At 37.0% G+C, this 22,265-nt stretch overlaps 1 protein-coding gene across 1 annotated transcript in view; it reads left to right on the top strand.

Annotated features, from left to right (window-relative positions):
* The window catches only part of MALRD1 (MAM and LDL receptor class A domain containing 1), a 585,291-nt gene that overhangs the window by 98,490 nt on the left and 464,536 nt on the right, over positions 1 to 22,265 (top strand). Inside the window, exons 15-18 of the mRNA XM_040248365.1 lie at positions 13,668 to 13,820; positions 14,869 to 14,974; positions 15,430 to 15,797; positions 20,019 to 20,431. Coding sequence (XP_040104299.1) covers positions 13,668 to 13,820; positions 14,869 to 14,974; positions 15,430 to 15,797; positions 20,019 to 20,431 — 1,040 coding nt within the window. The remainder of the gene's footprint in view (positions 1 to 13,667; positions 13,821 to 14,868; positions 14,975 to 15,429; positions 15,798 to 20,018; positions 20,432 to 22,265) is intronic.

The raw sequence follows: 22,265 nt of genomic DNA, 5'->3' as shown, positions 1-22,265 counted from the left end.
TTACAGGATGAACAAGACACATGTAGTTCCTACCTTCTTAGGGATTACAGTCTAGTGGGGAGACTATATTATACTAATATAGCCATAATTCTAATTCTGCTGAGAAGTATGTAAGAGTTAGAGTGAAAGTTATAGATTGACTCTTTGATTGGCCCTAGTCTTAAGATACCAGAATTTTTCCTTAGTGCACTAGCCTATTTTTAAAATTAAAATAAATTTTAGAGCAATTTTAAATTCACAGCAGGACTAAGAAGGTACAGAAAGTCTCTATAGAACTCCTACCCCCAATACATGCATAACCCTTACCATTATCAGCATCATCCACCAGGATGGGATATTTCTTACAGTTGATGAACCTACATTGACACATCATAATCGTTCGAAGTCCACAGTATACCTCATGGTTCACTCTTGGTGTGGTGCATTCTGTGGGTTTGACAAATATATAAATACATATATCCATCATTACAGTATCATGCAAGATATTTCCACTGCCCTAAAAAATCCTCTGTTCTCTGCTGCTCCATCCCTCACCTGCTCCCAACTATGGGCAAACACTGATCCGTTCATTGTGTGCACAGCGTTTATCGCCTTTGCTGTAAGCTCAGGTAGTCAGGATCATATGCTTTATAGCCATTTCTGATTGGCTTATTTTATTTAGTAATATGCATTTAAGGTTTTTTCGTGGCTTTCAAGTGCATTACTTTTTTTGTGCTGATTAATTGTTCAATATTCCATATGAAGAAAGCAGCTATAAACATCTATGTGCAGGATTTTGTGTGGACATACATTTTTGGTTCCTTTTGGGGTAAATACCAAGGAACACGATCACTGGATTATATGTAAGATTGTGTTTAATTTTCTAAGAAGCTGACAAACTGTTCCAAAGTGGCTGTACCAGTTCATATAGTCACCAGCAATGAATGCATGTTCCTGTTGCTCCACAGTCTCACCAGCATTTGTTGTCATCAGTGTTCCAGATTCTGATCATTTTAATAGGTGTATGGTGGTATCTCAATGTTGTTTCAATTTGTAATTCCTTGATGATGTACAAATGTGGAGTATCTTTTCATATGCTTATTTGCCAGCTGTTTATCTTCTTTGGTGGGGTGTCAAGTCTTTGGATTATTTTTTAATCAGGTAGTTTATTTTCTTATTGTTGGGTGTTAAGATTTTTTAAATTTTGGATGAGAGTCCTTTATCAGCTGTGTCTTTCGTAAGTATTTTCTCCCTGTTTGTGGTTTGTCTTCTCATTCTTTTCATGACATTGTCTTTTTAAATTTTAATTGAAGTATAGTTGACTTACAGTATTAGTTTCAGGTATACAACATATACTTCTATATTTTATAGATTATGCACCATATAAAGTTATAATATTACCGACTTTATATTCCCTGTGCTGTATATTACATACCTGTGACTTATAAGTCAAACACAGACAAATACTGTATGTTACATTGTCTTTTGCAGAGCAGAACATTTTAATTTTAATGAAGTCTAGCTTATTAATTAATTCTTTCATAGCTTATGCTTTGGTGTTGTACCTAAAAAGTCTTTGCCATACACAAGGTCATTTAAATTTTCTTCTAAGTTATCTTCTAGGAGTTTTATAGTTTTACATTTTGCATTTAGGACTATGATCCATTTGAAGTTAATTTTTGTGAAGGGTATAAGGTCTGTGTCTAGTCTTTCCTGCATTGGAAGGTGAAGTCTTAAACCACTGGATGCCAGGGGTGTCCCTGAATTTTGGTAGAATGGAAAATGGGTGTCTTATGTAATGTTTATCAGTATTTTTATCTGGAATCACAGGATATAGAGTGAGTAAGACAGAGAGGTAAGATTGAAGGAGGAAATCATTATTGTCCGTAGTTTGGATAGTTCTGGCATTAACAAGAGGACAGTGAGTTGAAGAAATAATTATTGAATAATTTTATTGGCATAATAAAGTAATTGAAACTTTGATATTGGATAGAATTTACTGGGGAGAGAGTATAGGCTAAGAGCCAGTGTTTTAACTGAAAATCTGGCATGGTGACACCACTTGAGGTTTTCCATTCCAGATGAAGTATGATATTTAATTACATCTCCTTTGAGAGGCAATTAAGTATAATTATAAGTAAGATGAAAAAAAAAAGGGGTCAAATAGAACCTAAAGAGAGACACACAATTAGGGAACTCTGACAAAGGAGAAACCTAGTTTAAAAAAAAAAAGAGTGAATTTTTAGGAGTGGATGGACTGATAAGTGGGCTTTTATTAGGGGGTCCCAACTAAGTATGTCTAACTCAGTAATAGAATCAAGAATATGGGGGAAAATAAGAAATGAGAAAAAAATTATTTCTAGAAAAAGGAAGGTCACCACTGATGCTTTTAACAAGTGCATTTTGAGTGTCTGGTCTATGCCAGGCATATAGATCCCACAGTAAATAAAATAGACAGATATCCCTCTCTTCTTGGAACTTGCTTCCAAGTAGAGGAGAGACTGAAATTATGATAAATGAGCAGAGTGCACACTCTTTTAGAAGGGGTATACATTGTAAGAAATAGAGTGGTGTAAAGGCAATCAGGTAATGATGGAGGGGAGGACTTTGCAATTTTAAATAGGATCATCATAGTAGCTCTCAGGGACAAGGCGATTTAAAGCAGACTGGAGAAGGGAAGGGAAATAAACTGAGAATATCTCAGAGAAAAGATTTTCAGGCAGAAAGCAAGAACAAAGGGATTGAGACAGGAGGCTATCTGGTGAGTTTGAGCAATAACAAATGATCTGTTTGGCTGGAAGAGAGTGATTATAAGAAAAAAAGTAAGGGCTTCCCTGGAAGCTCAGGTAAAGAATCTGCCTGCCAGTGCAGGAGATATAAGTTTGATCTCTGATCAGGAAAGATCCCACATTCCTTGAAGCAACTAAGGCTGTGCACCAGAACTATTGAACTTGTGCTCTAGAGCCTGGGACCTGCAACTGATGAACCCATGGGCCCCAACTACAGAAGCCCGGGCACTCTTGAGCCCATCTGTGCAACAAGAGACGCCACCTCAGTGAGAATCCCTTGCACCACAACTAGAGAGCAGACCCCACTTGGCACAGCTAGAGAAAAGCCCATACAAAAACAGGACACCCATCACAGCCAAAAATAAATAAATAAATAAAATTCTAAAAAAAAGAGAAAGGATTTCCTTTAACAAAAGATAAAAATAATAGGAAATGAGGCCAGAGAAATAAACTAATATCTAAAGCTGTGCTTCTCAGTCTTGACTGCATTTGAGAAGTATTGAAAGAAAGAAATTGAAAGTTTCTCCGTGACCCTATGGACTGTAGCCCACCAAGCTCCTCTGTCCATAGGATTCTCTAAGCAAGAATATTAGAGTGAGTTGCCATTTCCTCCTCCAGGGCATCTTCCCTACCCAGGGAATGATCTTGCCAGCATTGCAACCAGTTTCTTTACCATCTGGGCCACCAGGAAGGCCCTGAGAAGTATTGGGTTGGCCAAAAGTTCCTTTGGGTTTTTCCATACCATCTCATGGAAAAACCTGAATGAACTTTTTGCCCATTCCAATATCTAGAGAGCTTCTAAAGCTCTAGATGCCATGGCCAATTAACATTGCAGTCACTGGATGTGCAACCCAGGCATTAGCAATTTTAAAGCTCCCTATGTGATTTTTAATATGAAACCAAGTTTGAATGCCATTCAATTAAGACCTTACAGGGTCATTGTAAGGTCACTGGCTTTAAATGAGTGAGATGGGGAACCACTGTGGCACTTTGCAGAGAGGCTTTCCAGAAACTGACTTAATAGAATCACTATGCTTACTATTTTGAGAGCAGACAGGAGGGTACTAATGCCCATCCATCAGAGAAGATCAGTTCAGTTCAGTTCAGTTGCTCAGTCGTGTCTGACTCTTTGTGACCCCATGGACTGCAGCACTCCAGGCTTCCCTGTCCATCACCAGCTCCTGGAACTTGCTCAAACTCATGTCCATACAGTTGGTGATGCCATCAAACCATCTCATCCTCTGTCATCCCCTTCTCCTCCCACCTTCAATCTTTCCCAGCATCAGGGTCTTTTCCAATGAGTCAGTTTTTTGCATCAGGTGGCCAAAATATTGGAGTTTCAGCTGCAGCAGCAGCCCTTCCAATGAATATTCAGGACTGATTTCCTTTAGGATAGACTGGTTGGATCTCCTTGCAGTCCAAAGGACTCTTGTGAGTCTCCTCCAACACCACAGTTCAGAAGCATCAATTCTTTTGTGCTCAGCTTTCTTTATAGTCCAGCTCTCACATCCCGGGGTTGGAAAGAGTCGGACACGACTGAGCTACTTCACTTCACTTTCTCACATCCATACATGACTAAAGGGAAAACCATCAGAGAATACCATACAATCCCTGTAACAAAGCTGTGTTGATTGATACTTGCAGAACAAGGAAAATGGTTTACCGTGGGGACCTGTGGGACATTTTAGCAGGAGTGTTAGGAGGAACTTGTTAATGTATTTAGACTTGTGTTATGTAATTTGTGGAAGGGTTCAAAGAAGTAGGAATTCCCTCTGGAGAGATCAACAACTAAAAGTACAAATCTAGTAAAAGGCAAGGGTAAAATTCTATCTTGGCTTATCTGCTTATAAAGCTTGTGCTATGTATGTGGCAGAACACGTATACAGAGAAGATTTCTGAAACACCACTTTGGAAATCAAAATGTAACATTTTTGCTCAAAAGACAATGCGTTCCATTATAAAGAAAATATTCTGTGTTTAGTTTTCAGTTTAAAAGGAAAAGCACAGTTCAACTTTTTCTCATCTTGTTTCTTCAGTTAATCATATACATACATGTAAGGAGACTCTATCCATACTTCTGTTTTCAGAAACATTGATATTCTTTAAGAAAACCATTTTAGTAAGAGAATAAAGCTTTGAGATGACACTTTTAAACAATTTAATTTTATTACCATCTTTAGACTGTTGTGTCTATGGGTATTTTTAATGGATATGTTTCCTTTTTCATTTTAGTTTACTACTGAAATTTTCAGTCATTTGTGAATAACATTCTTATTCTTAACTCTCTTTAAAACTTGAATAAGGTTAACTGAATCTTAGGATAACCATGTCTTAGACTAGCTCCATCTTAAGTAATAATTCAAGATCAGAAGGCCTTCCAGAAATATAAACAAAGAGAACTGCCTACCTTTTGTTGAGTAAGAGCAAAGATTCTGCTTCATCACATTTCCATGGAAAAATGTCTAATATCCTCTCACTTTGTGCTGCTTCCATAGAGCAAGAATAAGCCATGCACAGACATGTAATAAACTCATTATGTTCATCTCCCTAACCTGAACTTATGAGGAACAATTTTTGAAATTATAATCACACTGAATGAATACTCTAGTGATATAGAGACAGAAAATATGATTTGTAAAAAGGCTTACTATTTTTTACCCCAAGAGTAGGCAGAAATGAATGATGACTTTTTTTTTAAAAGGGTTAACTTTTTTTTTCTATTCTGTTAGATTTTTTGTATAGATATTGTATTTCTTTCCTCAGACTAACCTAATGATTTCAGATATTTTGTATTTCTTGAGAAGAGCCCAATTATCTGTGGAGCTAATAAGCTCATGTTATTTCATTAACATTTATAGGATTTTTTCATTTACCCAAGATATCCTGTTCCTCAGTCACTTCTGAGTCACTTATATTATTATCTTATCCATTTTAAGATGCAAGGCAAGTCCAGTTTTATATAGTCTCCTATCAGTATCACGTCTTAATGATGCCTTTTTATTACATGATTTTCTAGGCGGTAAAGTGTCTGTCTACAATGCAGAAGACCCGGGTTCGATCCCTGGGTCGAGAAGATCCCCTGGAGAAGGAAATGGCAATCCACTCCAGTACTATTGCCTGGAAAATCCCATGGACAGAGGAACCTGGTAGGCTACAGTCCATGGAGTCGCAAAGAGTCGGACATGACTGAGTGACTTGACTTGACTTCACTTCACCTTGCAAGTTATTTTATTCCTACATCCTGTTTCCGTGTTAAAATGATATTTTTGATTATTTGTTGGAATAGTCTTGACCTTTCAGAATTCCCTGTGGGGCTTACAGCATCTCTAAGGATTTCTCATCCTTATGGATAAATGAATTAGTAACACTAGGAACTCAAGCTTTAGGACAAACCTCAAATCAAAAAACATATTAACAATAATTTATTGATTTTACAAGAATACCAAAGGTTCAAATTTAGCGTTATCCATATTTCCTCATTCTTTACCTTTCCCAAACAGAAATGAAAGACTATTTATAACTAAGTTTGACCATATTTCCATTTCTGACTTTGTATCCTATGAATGTATTTAATAGTAGTTCCTGTTTTAGATATATAGAAGCCATTGCAACACCTGTTAAGAAAATATTTTAGAAGCTATATAGATACAAAAATTTATTAAATTTAAATATTGACATAAGATACACAAAGTAGACTGGAAAGCTTTTAAGTGAATATTTTATGTTATTTATCACATATCAATTTGTACCTTATATATACATCTAAATATACATGTAAATTTTCTTTGTTTCTTTCAAAAACAATTTGACATTAGGAAAAATAACTTTTCCCCATTCCACAAATAAAATTCTACCAGAGCATTATGTGCCCATAATTACTGTATACATATTTTTAATACAGTTGTCCCCTTTCATCAGTGGTTTCCCTTTCTGTGGTTTCAGTTACTTTTGGTCAGCTATGATCTGAAAGTATTAAATGGATAATTCTAGAAATACACAATTCATAGTTTTTGAATTGCATGCTGTTCTGAGCAGCATGATGAAATCTCCCATCATCTTGCTCTGTCCTGCCTTGGACGTGAACCATCCCTTTGTTCACTGTATCCTGCCCTTAGTATCATCTTGGTTATCAAGTTGACGATCATGGTATTACAGTGCTTTTGTTCAACTAACTCTTAATTTCACTTAATAATGGCCCCAAAACACAAGAGTAGTCATTCTGTTCATTTGGATTATGCCAAATGGAAGCTGTAAAGTGTTTCCTTTAAGTGAAAAGTTGAAAATTCTTGATTTAATAAAGAAAAACACCTGTATATTGACATTGCTAAGATCTACAGCAAGAAGGTAATTGTGAAGTAGGAAAAAAATTAGTTCTAGTTTACTGTTGCATCTCAAACTACAAAAGTTAATAGCCACTATACATGATAAATATGGCAAAGGAATTAAATTTGTACAGTAAGATATTTTGAGACAGAGGCCATATTCACATATTTTTATTATAGTATATTATTATAATTTTTCTATATGGTTATTGCTCTTGCTATGCCTAATTGATAAATTAAACTTTATCATCAGTATGTGCAGGAAAAAAACATACTATATATAGAGTTCAGTACTATCTGCCAGTTTCAGGCATACCCTGAGGGTCTTGGAACATATCCCCCATGACTAAGGGGGGGACTACTGTATGTGCTATTATCACATACAATTTGTTCTAAAGTACTGTTTTAAAAAATGGAAATAAAAAGAAGTAAAACTCTCACTGTTTGCAGATGACATTATCCTCTACATAGAAAACCCTAAAGACTCCACCAGAAAATTACTAGAGCTAATCAATGAATATAGTAAAGTTGCAGGATATAAAATCAACACACAGAAATCACTTGCATTCCTATACACTAATAATGAGAAAGTAGGAAAAGAAATTAAGGAAACAATTCCATTCACCATTGCAACGAAAAGAATAAAATACTTAGGAATATATCTACCTAAAGAAACTAAAGACCTTTATATAGAAAACTATAAAACATTGACTTCCCTGGTGGCTCAGCCAGTAAAGCGTACGCCTACAATGTGGGAGGCCCAGGTTCGATCCCTGGGTTGGGAAAATCCTCTGGAGAAGGAAATGGCAATCCACTCCAGTACTCTTGCCTGGAAAATCCCATGGATGGAGGAGCCTTGTAGGCTACAATCTATGGGGTCGCAAAGAGTCGGACACGACTGAGCGGCTTCACCTCAAAGAAACTAAAGACCTATATATAGAAAACTATAAAACACTGGTGAAAGAAATAAAAGAGGACACTAATAGATGGAGAAATATACCATGTACATGGATCGGAAGAATCAGTATAGTGAAAATGAGTATACTACCCAAAGTAATCTACAGATTCAGTGCAATCTCTATCAAGCTACCAGCGGTATTTTTCACAGAGCTAGAATAAATAATTTCACAATTTGTATGGAAATACAAAAAACCTCGACTAGCCAAAGCAATCTTGAGAAAGAAGAATGGAACAGGAGGAATCAACCTGCATGACTTCAGGCTCTACTACAAAGCCACAGTCATCAAGACTGTATGGTACTGGCACAAAGACAGAAATATAGACCAATGGAACAAAATAGAAAGCCCAGAGATAAATCCACATACCTATGGACACTTTATCTTTGACAAAGGAGGCAAGAATATACCATGAAGAAAAGACAATCTCTTTAACAAGTGGTGCTGGGAAAACTGGTCAACCACTTGTAAAAGAATGAAACTAGAACACTTTCTAACACCATTCACAAAAATAAACTCAAAATGGATTAAAGATCTAAACATAAGACCAGAAACTATAAAACTCCTAGAAGAGAACATAGGCAAAACACTCTCCGACATAAATCACAGCAGGATCCTTTATGATCCACCTCCCAGAATACTGGAAATAAAAGCAAAAATAAATGGGATCTAATTAAAATTAAAAGCTTCTGCACAACAAAGGAAACTATAAGCAAGGTGAAAAGACAGCCTTCAGAATGGGAGAAAATAATAGCAAATGAAGCAACTGACAACTAATCTCAAAAATATACAAGCAACTTATGCAGCTCAATTTTAGAAAAATAACCCAATCAAAAAATGGGCCAAAGAACCAAGTAGACATTTCTCCAAAGAAGACATACGGATGGCTAACAAACACATGAAAAGATGCTCAACATCACTCATTATCAGAGAAATGCAAATCAAGACTACAATGAGATACCATTTCACACCAGTCAGAATGGCTGCAGTCCAAAAGTGTGCAAGCAATAAATGCTGGATAGGGTGTGGAGAAAAGGGAACCCTCTTACACTGCTGGTGGGAATGCAAACTAGTACAGCCACTATGGAGAACAGTGTGGAGATTCCTTAAAAAACTGGAAATTGAACTGCCTTATGACCCAGCAATCCCACTGCTGGGTGTACACACCGAGGAAACCAGAATTGAAAGAGACACGTGTACCTCAGTGTTCATCGCAGCACTGTTTATAATAGCCAGGACATGGAAGCAACCTAGATGTCCATCAGCAGATGAATGGATAAGAAAGCTGTGGTACATATACACAATGGAGTATTACTCAGCCATTAAAAAGAAGACATTTGAATCCATTCTAATGAGGTGGATGAAACTGGAGCCGATTATACAGAGTGAAATAAGCCAGAAAGAAAAACACCAATACAGTATACTAACACATATATATGGAATTTAGAAAGATGGTAATGATAACCCTGTATGCAAGACAGCAAAAGAGACACAGATGTATAGAATAGTCTTTTGGACTCTGTGGGAGAGGGAGAGGGTGGGATGATTTAGGAGAATGGCACTGAAACATGTATACTATCATGTAAGAAATGAATCGCCAGTCTAGGTTCGATACGGGATACAGGATGCTTGGGCCTGGTGCATTGGGATGACCCAGAGAGATGATGTGGGGAGAGAGGTGGGAGGGGGGTTCAGGACTGGGAGCTCGTGTACACCTGTGGTGGATTCATGTCAATGAATGGTAAAACCAATACAGTATTGTAAAGTAAAATAAAAATATATAATAAATAATGAAAAAATAGAAATAAATTCTAGAACTTCTATTTCTAGTTATGGAAGATTAATTTGGGATACCCTCTGAGAACAACTAGAAATCTAATAAAAAAAAGATGTTTATAAATCTACTTGAATCCATTGAAGATGTAAAAAGGAAGGGACAAATTAAGTGACCAATGAGAAGAAAGACCTTGATAACTGGACCTGGTGTTTAGTACCACTTCATATGCCAACATGGAACTGGTAGTTGAGAATTAGAGTGTAGAACTTTGGATGTCTTGTTAGGCAAGGGAACAAGTTGGAGTCCAGGCTTAGTATACTAAATATGGGTTGGTAAACTCCGCAGTTTTGTTTACAGTGCCTAAAATCTGTATCTAAGAGATCTGTGTGAACTGCAAGGTATGGTTCCTCAGAGTCTCAAACCCAGTTCCAAATACCTTCAACCTCTGAAGTTAGTTTTGTGTAATCCTCAAATATTATTTACTCTTCATGCCCACAGAAACAAACATAAATCTTACTGAAGAAAGGTAATATCTCAGGTCCCAAATTATTTTACCTTTTATTATATACAGTGTCAAGCACTTAGACACCAATGAGGTGAGGCCACAGGAAAGAAAAGGCTCAATTAAAACTGAAACCAAACAAAAATCCCTCCAGATAAAGCAGTTATCAGACATTGAATTGAAAAGAATTATCTTTTATATGCTCAAAGTTTAAAAAAAAAAGCTGAGAATTTGGGCAGATAATTAGAAGGTATAAAAAAGAACTAAATGAAATTTCTAAATTCCAACAATAGAATAATCAAAATTCAGAACTCATCAATGGTTTATCAGCATACTATACACAGCTAATGAGATAAGGGAATTAGACTTTAGATCAGGAGAGAAAGTGAAGTAAAATATAATAAAATGATTGAAACTACAGAAAAAGAAAAAAATAAGCATGGGAGAGCAGTGAGAATTTCTAGTGTTATATGTTTGGAGTCCCAGAAAAAGAAAAAAACAAGACAGTGTTCATAGACAGTTTAGCTAAGAGCTTTCAAATTGAAAAGGATACAAAACCATATTTCAAGAAGCCCTATGGGCATGAAAACAATAAAAATGAAAACCATGTGGGGATATCATAGTGAAATTGCTAAAAATCTATAACAAAGTGAAACATTTTTAAAACAGCTAGAAAAAAGTATAAATCACTGTCAAAGATTGACTATTAGACTTCTGTAATGGAAACAGTGGAAACCAGAAGAAAATGGAAAGTTATCTCCAGAGTGTTGGGAGAAATCAGCCATCAGTCTCTACTCAGTACATGAGTTTTCTATTGTTAGATAACTACCACAAACTTAGTTTCTTAAGGCAACTTTTATTTACTATCTCTTAGTTCTGTAGGTTGAAAGTCCATATCCATTGCCTCCCCCATTATCCACATTCCCCCTCCAGACTAGGACATTTGTTTACCATTGACAAGGTGTATACTTAATTTGAGAAGGTTTCACCTGATTATTATGTCTCTGATCAGTCAAATTGAATTTTTAAATGTGTGTAGAAATCTAAATATATAGAAACAAAGTATACTAACAAAGCATATTTGAATTTTAACAGCATAATTTTCTCCTAAGTCTCTTCAAAGATAAAGATTTTTATCTGAGAACTACAGAATTGCTGCAGTAGTTTCTTAAATTTCACTACTGTTTGAATATTCATTTATTTCCATGGCAATATATCCCATGATAGTAGATGACAAAGTTCCATTTTCAGGGATCTATGTGGGATAGATATTATACAGTAGCAACAACTTATTTTCTTTCTATATGTGCATAACAAAACTCCTGGATCCTATTTTTGGGATTGTCTGAAATAGGAATCAAAAGTATTTGCTTTCTTTGGGATTGAAATAGCATCTACATACTGGAATCTATGCATATTTATGGGTTATTTGTATTGGCTTTTGAAAATACAAAGAGTTAAATTTTCTTAGCATTTGTACCTAGTTTGTCATATTTATCACTATTGTTTGTCACTTTTGAATAGCACTTAATTTTGCTTTCTAGACTTTATTTGAAAATCTTTATTCTAAGTGTAGCAATTGTGTCTCCATTTTGATGATTTCTATTTGTTGAAATATAATTATTGCTTGCTTATTAAAGTTGATGCAACATTTTCAAAATATTTATTTTTAAATGTATTCATGCCTTCTCATTGACTTTTGATAACATTTGAAAGTATTCTATTGGCCATATTTTGGGCCAGAAGACCTGATAGAAAACATATTTTTGAAATCTAGAATCTTAAAAAAAATTTTTTTTTATTATGTAACTAGTCACCTAACATTCCTTCCCATGTGGAAGGAGCGTTTTCAAAATTAAACATAACATCATTAGATAAAATTGCCTTTACCATGTAAAATTTTATAATTTCTTTGAGTGATTTACTTTATACTTTTATCTCTTAAATATACTGATTACTTTCTAAATTGTTTTTTTAAAGGAAGATCTGTGCAGTTTATCACTGTGTCCTTGGATAAAAATATCCAGCGGCCAAGGATCCCAATGTAATAATCATCAATGGGGCAAATCTTATTTTTCACTGGAGTCAGTAGTAACACCTAAATATCCTCACTAAGCAAATTCAGATCATGCCTTTTTGGTTTATCCTTTTCCAATCTAATGACAATTAAAGTTACTGTCAACATTGCAGAAATAGTATTAGAGTAGAAGCCAGAATATTTTATTTCAATCAGTCTCTACGACTTTCTACCTATGTGACCTTGGTTAAGTTAAAAGCTTTCCTAAACCTTCCTTTCTTCCTCTGTAAAACAACAATAATAATACCTTCTCCACGTAACTGTTGTGAAAGTTAGATTTATATAAAACCTACTGTATAGGGTCTGTTCTATTAGGTATTCACTACGTATTAGTTTTAATTCCACACTACTGTTATTAAAACTTCCCCTTCTTTCCCTTTTACTTTTTTCTTCTCTTCCTCCTCCAGAATGCCTTTGTGGAAGTTAACTGTTTCTCTTCCTTTTTACTTGAAAAGTAGGTCATATTATTTTGCCTTGTGATACATTTGATTTTGCCTTGTGATACATTTGCCTTGTGATACATTATTTCGCCTTGTGATACATTTGATGCTTTGGGAAATAGTGACTCGACAAATATCAGAAGTGAACATTAATGTTAAAAATCATGGATTTTTCAAATATTAAATTTTTTAGAAGTAGTTTTTCATGGTTTGGTTTAAAATAGTCTGTAGGAACAACGAAACCTTCCAGATAATGTAATAGCAGAGAAACTAGCGTAAGTATCAGAATAAATTAGACCTTTGCAATTCTATAAGCAATGTGGCCGAATGATACTGTTTCTTTTTTTTTTTTTTTTTAAGGTTTCTTTCTTCTTCTTCTTCTTCTTTTTTTTTTTGATGAGGATAGTTTTTTAAAGTCTTTATTGAATTCATTACAATATTGCTTCTATTTTATGTTTTGGTTTTTTTCACTGCAAGGCATGTGGGATCTTAACTCCCTGACCAGGGATCGAACCTGCACCCCCCTGCATTGTAAAGTGACATCTTAACCACTGGGCTGCCAGGGAAGTCCCAATGCTGTTTCTTAGAAAAAATATTTGGAAAATATTCTTAAATTGTTGATTCTACCTATCAATTTTCTGTTTTTTTTTTTTTTTTTTGAGGGAATTTTTTTTTTGGAGAGGATCAGATAGCATCCTTTTCTCCCTCAAATAAAACTTTACTTAGGGAAATGTGGCAAGGTGATTCCCGTTGAACTCTGGCTACCCTTTTAAATACGTGATCACCTTCAAGAGTCTACTGAAAAGCTGCATTTTTGTTTTTCAGTTACCGAATGTGACTTTGAAACAGATAGCTGTGGTTGGTTTGAAGCAGTCCATGGTGATGATTTTGAGTGGACCTGGAGCTCTAGAAGTAACCTCTCTGCTGAATTTGAGGATCAAGCTCCACCTCGGGATCACACTCACAACACATCTCAAGGTAAAATGCCTATAGAGGTTCTCCAAACCTACCCACTTTCCCCAGCTAACGATGGTTTGACCTAATGATTCGTCAGCTTAATGATGGTGTGAAAGAGATCACATTCAATAGAAACTATACATAACATTTCAAATTTTGACCATTTCTGGGATAACAATATATCTGTGATGCTCTCTTCTGATGCTGGGAAGAGGCAGAGATGCAGCTCCCAGGCAGCCACGTGATCATCATGATGGACAATCGAACAGTTACAGCTGTTCTGTTTTTCACTTCCAGTAGAGCATTCAATAAATTACAGGAAATATTCAACACTGTAGTATGAAATAGGCTTTGTGTTAGATGATTTTGTCTAACTGTGGGCTAATGTAAGTGGCCTAAGCAAGGTTAAGGGAGGCAAGGCCAAACTGTGATGTTCAGTAGGTCAGGTGTAGCAAATGCTACTCAGAGTACTGAGTAGAGTTCTTCTGTGCTATGACTTTGATATTTTTAACTTATGATGGGTTTATGAGACATAACTTCATCTTAAGTCAAGGGAGATCTGTACTTCAATTTACTTTTGCTCAAGTCTGAGAAGAAAAAGAGAAGCAGTAAAGTTCTATGATACTACAACATAGGACAGTGTGGAGTAGGAAATGGCAACCCACTCCCACATTCTTGTCTGGGAAATCCCATGGACAGGGGAGCCTGGTGGGCTACAGTCCAGGGGGTCAACAAAGAGTTGGACACAACCAAGCAACTAAACAATAATAGGACAGTTGAATATTATCTATTGTACTTATGTTGTCAAAAAAGAAATTCTCCTTTATGGGTTTTTTTGGGGATAGAGTATAGATATATTTTTGGCTGAATTAATGGAAACTGCCAGTTGTTTTAGCATCATTTTGGCCCAGCTCTACATAATAGTTGAGTGCTCATAAAAGCAAATTTGCTAACAATCACCATTATTGATTTTTAATTGTTGTATAGTCTTCAGTGTAGGGGTTACAGACAGATGTCTCATTTTAGAATTTAGTAGGTTAAGTTATGATTTCTTCTTATTTTCCAACAGGGCACTTTATGTTCATTCTGAAGAAAAGCAACAGCTTATCACAAATTGCTAAATTCCAGAGCCCAACTTTCAGCCAGACAGGACCTGGATGCACTCTTTCCTTCTGGTAAATATTGAAGACAATGGTCAATTACTCTAGCAGCCTGGTAGTTGTAAGCATAGTCCTGCATATACTTGATACTGTAATTTTTCCTATAATTTGGCTTTATTTTAAAAATAGCTATTGTATTAGATCCATACATTTACCATTTTACATAGGAGCACATTATCAGTATTTATAATGTTCTTTCTTAAAATAAAAAGGACTCTTTCTCCAGCAGTGGATTATAATTAACTCTGCTTTCTGGGTTCTGGACTGAACTCCTTGAGAAAGGATCTCAGGGTCCTGAGAGTCAAGAGTATGCACCTGAGCAGATAAGCTCTTTCAAATGGGTGGCCACAATATTAAATAAAGGCATCTATTGTGATAACTCATTTTTGATTGACTGTTGACTGAGTAAAAGTCACACAATTAGTCTTTTCCAGAAATCATTTCCATTTCTTGTGTTTGTTCTCTTTCAGGTTTTATAACTATGGCCTATCAGTGGGGGCAGCTGAGTTACAGCTACACATGGAAAATTCCAGTGAGTCCACGGTACTCTGGAGAGTATTGTATAACCAGGGTGACCAGTGGTCACAGGTAGTTGTTCAGCTTGGACGTCTTACTCAGCCCTTCCATTTGTTGATACATAAAGTCAGTCTTGGCATTTATGTTGGTGTCTCAGCTATTGATGATATCAGATTTGAAAATTGTCTTCTTCCCCCCGCCTCGAAGAGCTGCGAAGGGCCAGATCATTTCTGGTGCCTGCACACTAGGACTTGTGTAAAGAAACTTCAGTTATGCGATCTGGTGGATGATTGTGGTGATTATACTGATGAGGTCAATTGTGGTAAGTATCTTTCTTTCTGGTCCCTCTTACTAATTTTTAAAATATTTATTTACTTTAATTGAAAGATAATTGCTTTACAATATTGTGCTCGTGGTGGTGGTTTATTTGCTAAGTCATGTCTGACTTTTTGTGGGCCCATGGATTGTAGCCTGCCATGCTTCTCTGTCCATGGGATTTTCCAGGCAAGAATACTGGAGTGGGTTGCCATTTCCTTCTCCAGGGGATCCTCCCGACCCAGGGATCAAACCTGTGTGTCCTTCATTTCAAGCAGATTATTTACCGACTGAGTCACCAGGGGGAAGCTCCATGATATTGTGTTGGTTTCTGCCATACACTGACATGAATCAGCCATGAGTATACATTTTGATGGTGGTCATCTTGATCAGTTCATTGTTTTCCTAGTTCATCAAGACAAAGGCCCTAAGCATTGTTCCAAAGTTGAATGAATGTTTTGTGTGATTAGTCAGCCACCAGTATTTATTATGTGGATTTATGAACTAGATACTAGAGATACAGTGATGAGCACAATTACACAGAGTCCCTGACGCCATGGGGCTTACAGTCTCATTGAGGAGGTAGATATTATTCACATATTTAAAAAAATAAATATAAAATGACAGGAGCTTAGACAGGACTTCACAGATGCTGTGACTTTATATAATTATGGCTTTGGACTTTCTAGAGATGGTGACTTAACTGAGATCTGAAAAATAGTAAATGAAGATGTGCAAAACCCTGATGCATGACCTCACAGCAGCTGCAAGATACCCAGTATGGCTGGAGCAAAGCATTGAGGGAGAGCTAGGATGCAACATAAAGATGGAGATGAATGGGGAGGCCAGATTATCAGATTTTTGTAGACCATTTTAAGGAAGTTTTTCCCCATTTGAAGGTTTTTAGGAAGGAAGGTAATATAATAAAATTGATTTAAAAATTTAAGATTTAAAAATGTCACTGTGGATACAGTGTAATGAGTGGATTAGAGGAAACAGGATCATATTTATTAGGAGTCTGTAGCAGTAGTTCCCAGGAGAGGGGTTGGCAGCCTCTCTCCAGTGACAGTGGTGGAGATGCAGTGACTAAAGTTTGGGGGAGGGACCTTTAGGAGGTACATAGATGATGCCTTAGATATAGGGAGCAAAGAGTGAGATGTTAAAGCCCCGAATTTCTGATTTAAATTACCAAAAAGTTGATGGTATCTGATGATTGTGTACCTCTTGCAGTTTAATTATTAAACCTGGTTCCTGCTAGTGCCAGCTGCATTTGCTTCTGAAAATGAATCACAAGCTAAGAGAGGTTTTTCTTTTTTAATTACCAAAATCTATCAAGAAAAGTTTGCATTTTTCTTTGTCCAGAAATAGCAATGATCCTTAAAATTCAGTCTGTGTGCCTATTAAATTGGAAGACTTATCATAAAGCAAAGGAAAGCCATCAAATTCTTGGAACATCATAGGAAACATTACATTGAGAAATTTCCATATAAATATTATGGAGAATTTTGCACATATGTGGTGTTTAATACAGTCCAGCACATTAAAGTCAGAATTGCCATGCAGCTTGTTACACAACTAATAACTTTAGTGCATATAAATGAAATTGATGCTTTCGACCAATGGCTGTTACAAGAAGCATTGCTTGTCCTAAAAGTAATTTATTTTTTGCAAATTTTGAAAGCCTTTTCATCTTTTTCACTCACTTCAAACCCCACTCATTGAAAGATGCTGATCTATTACTAAAGATAAGCAAATTATCCTTCAAACTTCACAGTATTAACTGAGTAGAATAAGATTTTGGAAGTATGGCTATAATACCAAAATATTTCTTCTGACTAAATATTAATGAGAGGAAACCATAGTGACTGTCACTTTCTCTCATAGCTTTCCATCTAGAAGTAGTAATTTTTAAAAATATTTTTAATTGGATGATAATTTCTTTACAATGTTGTGCTGGTTTCTGCTGTACAAGACTGTGAATCAGCCATAAGTATATAAATAGACATAGTAATTTTTTTTTTAAATGGAGACTCTTTATTGTTATTATTTAGCTTTTATTTATTTTTTTATTTTTTTGGCTGTGCGATGTGGCATGTAGGATCTTAGTTCCCTGATCAGGGATCAAACCCGTGCCCCCTACAGTGGAAGTGTGGAGTTTTAATCACTGGATCACCAGGGAAGTCCCTAGATTTAGTACTTTATTAACATAGAATGCATTAGTCATCCAGAAATCAATGCTGTATTTCCTGAAGTATGCATGGAATGTGGTCTTTCATTTAAGGGTGGGGCTATACGCCTTCCTTTTTGAAATAAAGATTGAGCATGCAGTCAGTCTGAAGACAGGCAATGTGAAAAAATCTGTTGGCTTTAGTGCCAGTTTTATGTCAAAAACACAGTTGCTTGACATCCCCCTTCTGCTGCACAGCCCCAAACTGACACTTGCTGAGGACCTGTGGGGCCCAGTTCACGTCACAGCTGCGCTTGATTAGTCACAAGTGAGGAAGTATCAAAGGAAAGCTCATCTCCCATTTGACATTTACTCTCTTGGTTCCCTTCATTAGGTCTAAGCTCCTGTTCTCTAGGTTTCGAGACAGATGATTTGTTCTTGCCTGGCTGCATTTACTCACATATGCTTTTATTTATTGTTTCAGAATATTTGTTCACCTTTGGCGCCAAGTGCCGTTAGTAAGATGAATAGAGGACAGCTGACATTTGTCTTTCAAAAATATTAACTTATGTAAATGAAGTTAAAATGTGGAATCTTCATTGATTCTAAATTAACATTACCTGAATAATGTTAAATGTATATTCTATCCCATTTATTCTAAAAAAGTACTTGGTGTCAACAGAATTGTCACATCTTGAAAAATGAATACATTCCAATGTTATCCTACAAATGTAGGTAGAGTGTTGAGTGGATAAGGGACTGACCAATTCTTTAAAAGTGCTTTGAGTTCTTCTACTGACTGAAGGGAGTTAAAAGTTTAAAAGCACCAGGGATTTCCCCGGTGGTCCAGTGGCTAAGACTCCGTGCTCCCAATGCGGGGGGCTCGCGTTCAATCCCTGGTCAGGGAACTAGGTCCCACATGCTGCAGCTAAGCATTTGCATGCCACAACTAAGACCTGGAAAAACCAAACAAATAGATGAAGAAAAGATTTTAAAGCATCAGCTCAAAGGAGCTACAACCCAGTGAGTAGAAAAGATTACCACTGAGGAGACACAGCTAAGAACTGATGAGACGCACAGCATAGGAGGCATCGATAGAGAAAGGGGGAGAGGTGAGATGTTTAGGGCATGCTGACAAATTAGTGCATGCCAAAGGGAAAGACAGCTTTGGATGAACAGGAAGTTATTTTAATTTGGGAATGGAAAAGCTTGAAAGATAGAGTTTAAAGTTGAGATTAAATAAGTAAATATGAAAGGATTTTGAATAGAGAAGAAAAATGATAAGCTACCATTGAAATATGGTCATTGCGGACAGAGGGATATTTGGAACTGAGGTGGGATGGATCCAGAGAGAAGAATTCAATTTCAGAGTGAAGTCTGGAAAACACCTGCCTCAGAATCATCTTGGGTGCTTATTAAAAATTGGGCTTCCTTCCATACCTGACGTAGTGTTTGTACAGGACTTACCAAGGAGTAAACAACTTTACCATTCACCCCAGGACATTCCAAAAGATTGAGAACTAGTATGATTCTTGTCAGCAGTGCATGTTAGAACCTTCAAGGGAGCTAGTAAAATATCCTCTCAGTTGATGGGTACACAATTTGGACCAATTAAATCAACATATCTGGAGCTGAATTTGAACTTTAATTTTTCTAATGTTCACTGGTGATTGGAACATTCAGCTGAAGTTGAAATCCATGGAGACAGAAATTTGTTGCGGTGAGCCAGCTGTGGGGTAGTGATCATTTCCCTAAGGTTGGGATAATGCTACAGGGCAGGGGATGGGTATAAAAAGCATTTGGAAAATAATGGCCAAAGTGATTCCACCTCCATCTATAAAATATTATTGCTTGATGTATTAGCTAAGATTTCCTTTTCTTAAAAGTTTGCTCTGCTGCTGCTAAGTCACTTCAGTCGTGTCCAACTCTGTGCGCTCTAATGTTGCATTAAAAAAGATTAGAATGGTTTACGTTGGCAGAAGCAAAGTAGCAACTAGTATTCTCATTCATAGTTATTTTGGTCCTTAATGATCTTTTGATTATATTTAATTCCCATTTCAGTACCTGAACTTCAGTGTAACTTTGAAAATGGAATTTGTAACTGGGAACAAGATACAGAAGATGATTTCGACTGGACTCGGTACCAGGGCCCAACATCAACACTTAATACAGGGCCGATGAAGGATAACACTTTGGGCACAGCTCAAGGACACTATCTGTACATCGAATCTTCCGAACCACAGGTTTTCCAGGACCGAGCTGCTCTGCTCAGCCCGATCCTTAACGCCACTGATGCAGAGGGCTGCACCTTCCGCTTGTACTACCACATGTTCGGAAAGCACATTTATAGGCTGGCCGTCTACCAGCGAGTCTGGAACAACACAAGAGGACAGCTGCTGTGGCATATATTTGGGAATCAAGGCCCCATTTGGATACGGAAATCTCTCAGCCTTTTCAGCAGGCAGCCTTTTCAGGTATGGACAATGGCTTTCACAAGGTATATTCAAAGTGGTATCAGAACGTTTAAGGAATAGGAAAGATCTCTCTGTTCTTGAATTAAAAATGAAGTTTTTGGTCAGTTAGCTTGACTCGCATTTACATTTAATTAAAGGTGTACCCAAACTCGTTAGGTTTCCTTCCTCCTTGACTACCTCCAGTAATGTGTGATTGAAATTTCTACAGGTGGACCTATGGCATTGGACACAGCTGTAGGTTCTTCCAATTTAAGCCATTGTGCTGAAATGAAAAACCTGGAGGGGGAAAAAAAAAGTTTGGCTCAATCTCTAGTCTTCTGCCAAAAGTTCAGACTCTTAAACTTATTTTGAATCTCTCATTTCCTCAGATTTTGTAAGTAAGGAGCAAAAATCCAGGAAGAGAGCACACATTGTTTGAAGAGCTATTCTGGGGCAGAACCAGACTTTGAATCTAGGTTGCCTTCTTCTCGGTGGAATATTCTTTTTTTTTTAATTTATTTTTTATTTTACTTTACAATTCTGTATTGGTTTTGCCATACATTGACATAAATCTTTCCTACCTTCTCCTAAAACTCAACGTTTCAATAGCAAGTTCAAATGCTTATGTGCTTTTACAGTTTTGTAAAGGGCTTTGGCATACTTTGTTTGATTCAGCAATTCCCTGAAGTGGGTAAGTCAAAGATTCTTTTTGCCAGTTTTATAGAAGGAAAAAACTCAACTTGTTTTTTGTGCCATGCTTAGTCAGTCAGTCGTGTCTGACTCTTTGCGACCCCATGGATTGTAGCCCATCAGGCTCCTCTGTCCATGGGGATTCTCCAGGCAGGAATACTAGAGTGGGTTGCCATGCCCTCCTCCGGGGGATCTTCCCAACACAGGGATCAAACCCAGGTCTCCCTCATTGCAGGTCGATTCCTTACCATCTGTGCCACCAGGGAAGCCCAAGAACAGTGGAGTGTGTAGCCAATCCCTTCTCCAGGTGATCTTCCCATCCCAAGGATCAAGGCGGGGTCTCCTGTGTTGCAGGCAGATTCTTTATGAGCTGAGCTCCTGGCCAGATAGATGGTGAGCAGAAAAACAGGGACTTGTTCTAGAACCCACAATGTCTATTTAATTCATGCTCATTCTGTTTCTTTGTTGTTGTTGTTTCATAATGCATTTTTTTTTACTCTGCTTAATAAAAGAATTTTATTTATTGTTAGCCCTGCTGGATCTTCATTGCTGCACAGGCTTTTTTCTAATTGCAGTGAGTGGGAGTTACTCTCTAGCTAAGGTCTGCAGGCTTCTCATTGCCCCGGCTTCTCTTGTTGCAGCGCATGGGCTCCAGAGTGTGTGGGCTTCCGTAGCTGTAGCACATGGGCTCGGTAGTTGTGGCTCCGAGGCTAGAGAGCACAGGCTCAATCGTTGTGGTGCACAGGCTTAGGTGCTTCATGGCAAGTGGGATCTTCCCTGATCAGGGATTGAACCTGTGTCTCCTGCATTGGCAGGCAAATTTATTGCCCTGAGCCACCAGGGAAACCCTCATTCTCTTTCTGATGCATCATATAGCCTGTTGTATGTAGGAGTGTTGAATATTTGTTTTTTCCCTCTGGTCAAATAGACGTGCATATAATATATTGGAAGAAACTTCTTACTTATACTGGCTAAACCTCCGCGCCCCGCCCCCCCGGCATATTCTAAACTTCTCAGTTACCCCAATTGAAAGCACTGTCTTTATCTAAATGTCTCTAGTAAAGAGTTTTACAGCCAAGAACTTAGCTGCAGGCCACCTGAGCTTCTAACCATCATAGATACACATTGAATGTGGCTCAGTAGAGAATACATCGGGGTTGGTGTT

The sequence above is a fragment of the Oryx dammah genome, unplaced genomic scaffold (assembly GCF_014754425.2).
Source record: "Oryx dammah isolate SB20612 unplaced genomic scaffold, SCBI_Odam_1.1 HiC_scaffold_10, whole genome shotgun sequence".
Classification (NCBI taxonomy): Eukaryota; Metazoa; Chordata; class Mammalia; order Artiodactyla; family Bovidae; genus Oryx; species Oryx dammah.
Note: the sequence above shows the minus strand (reverse complement) of the source record. Positions and strands in the feature narration are given on the sequence as shown.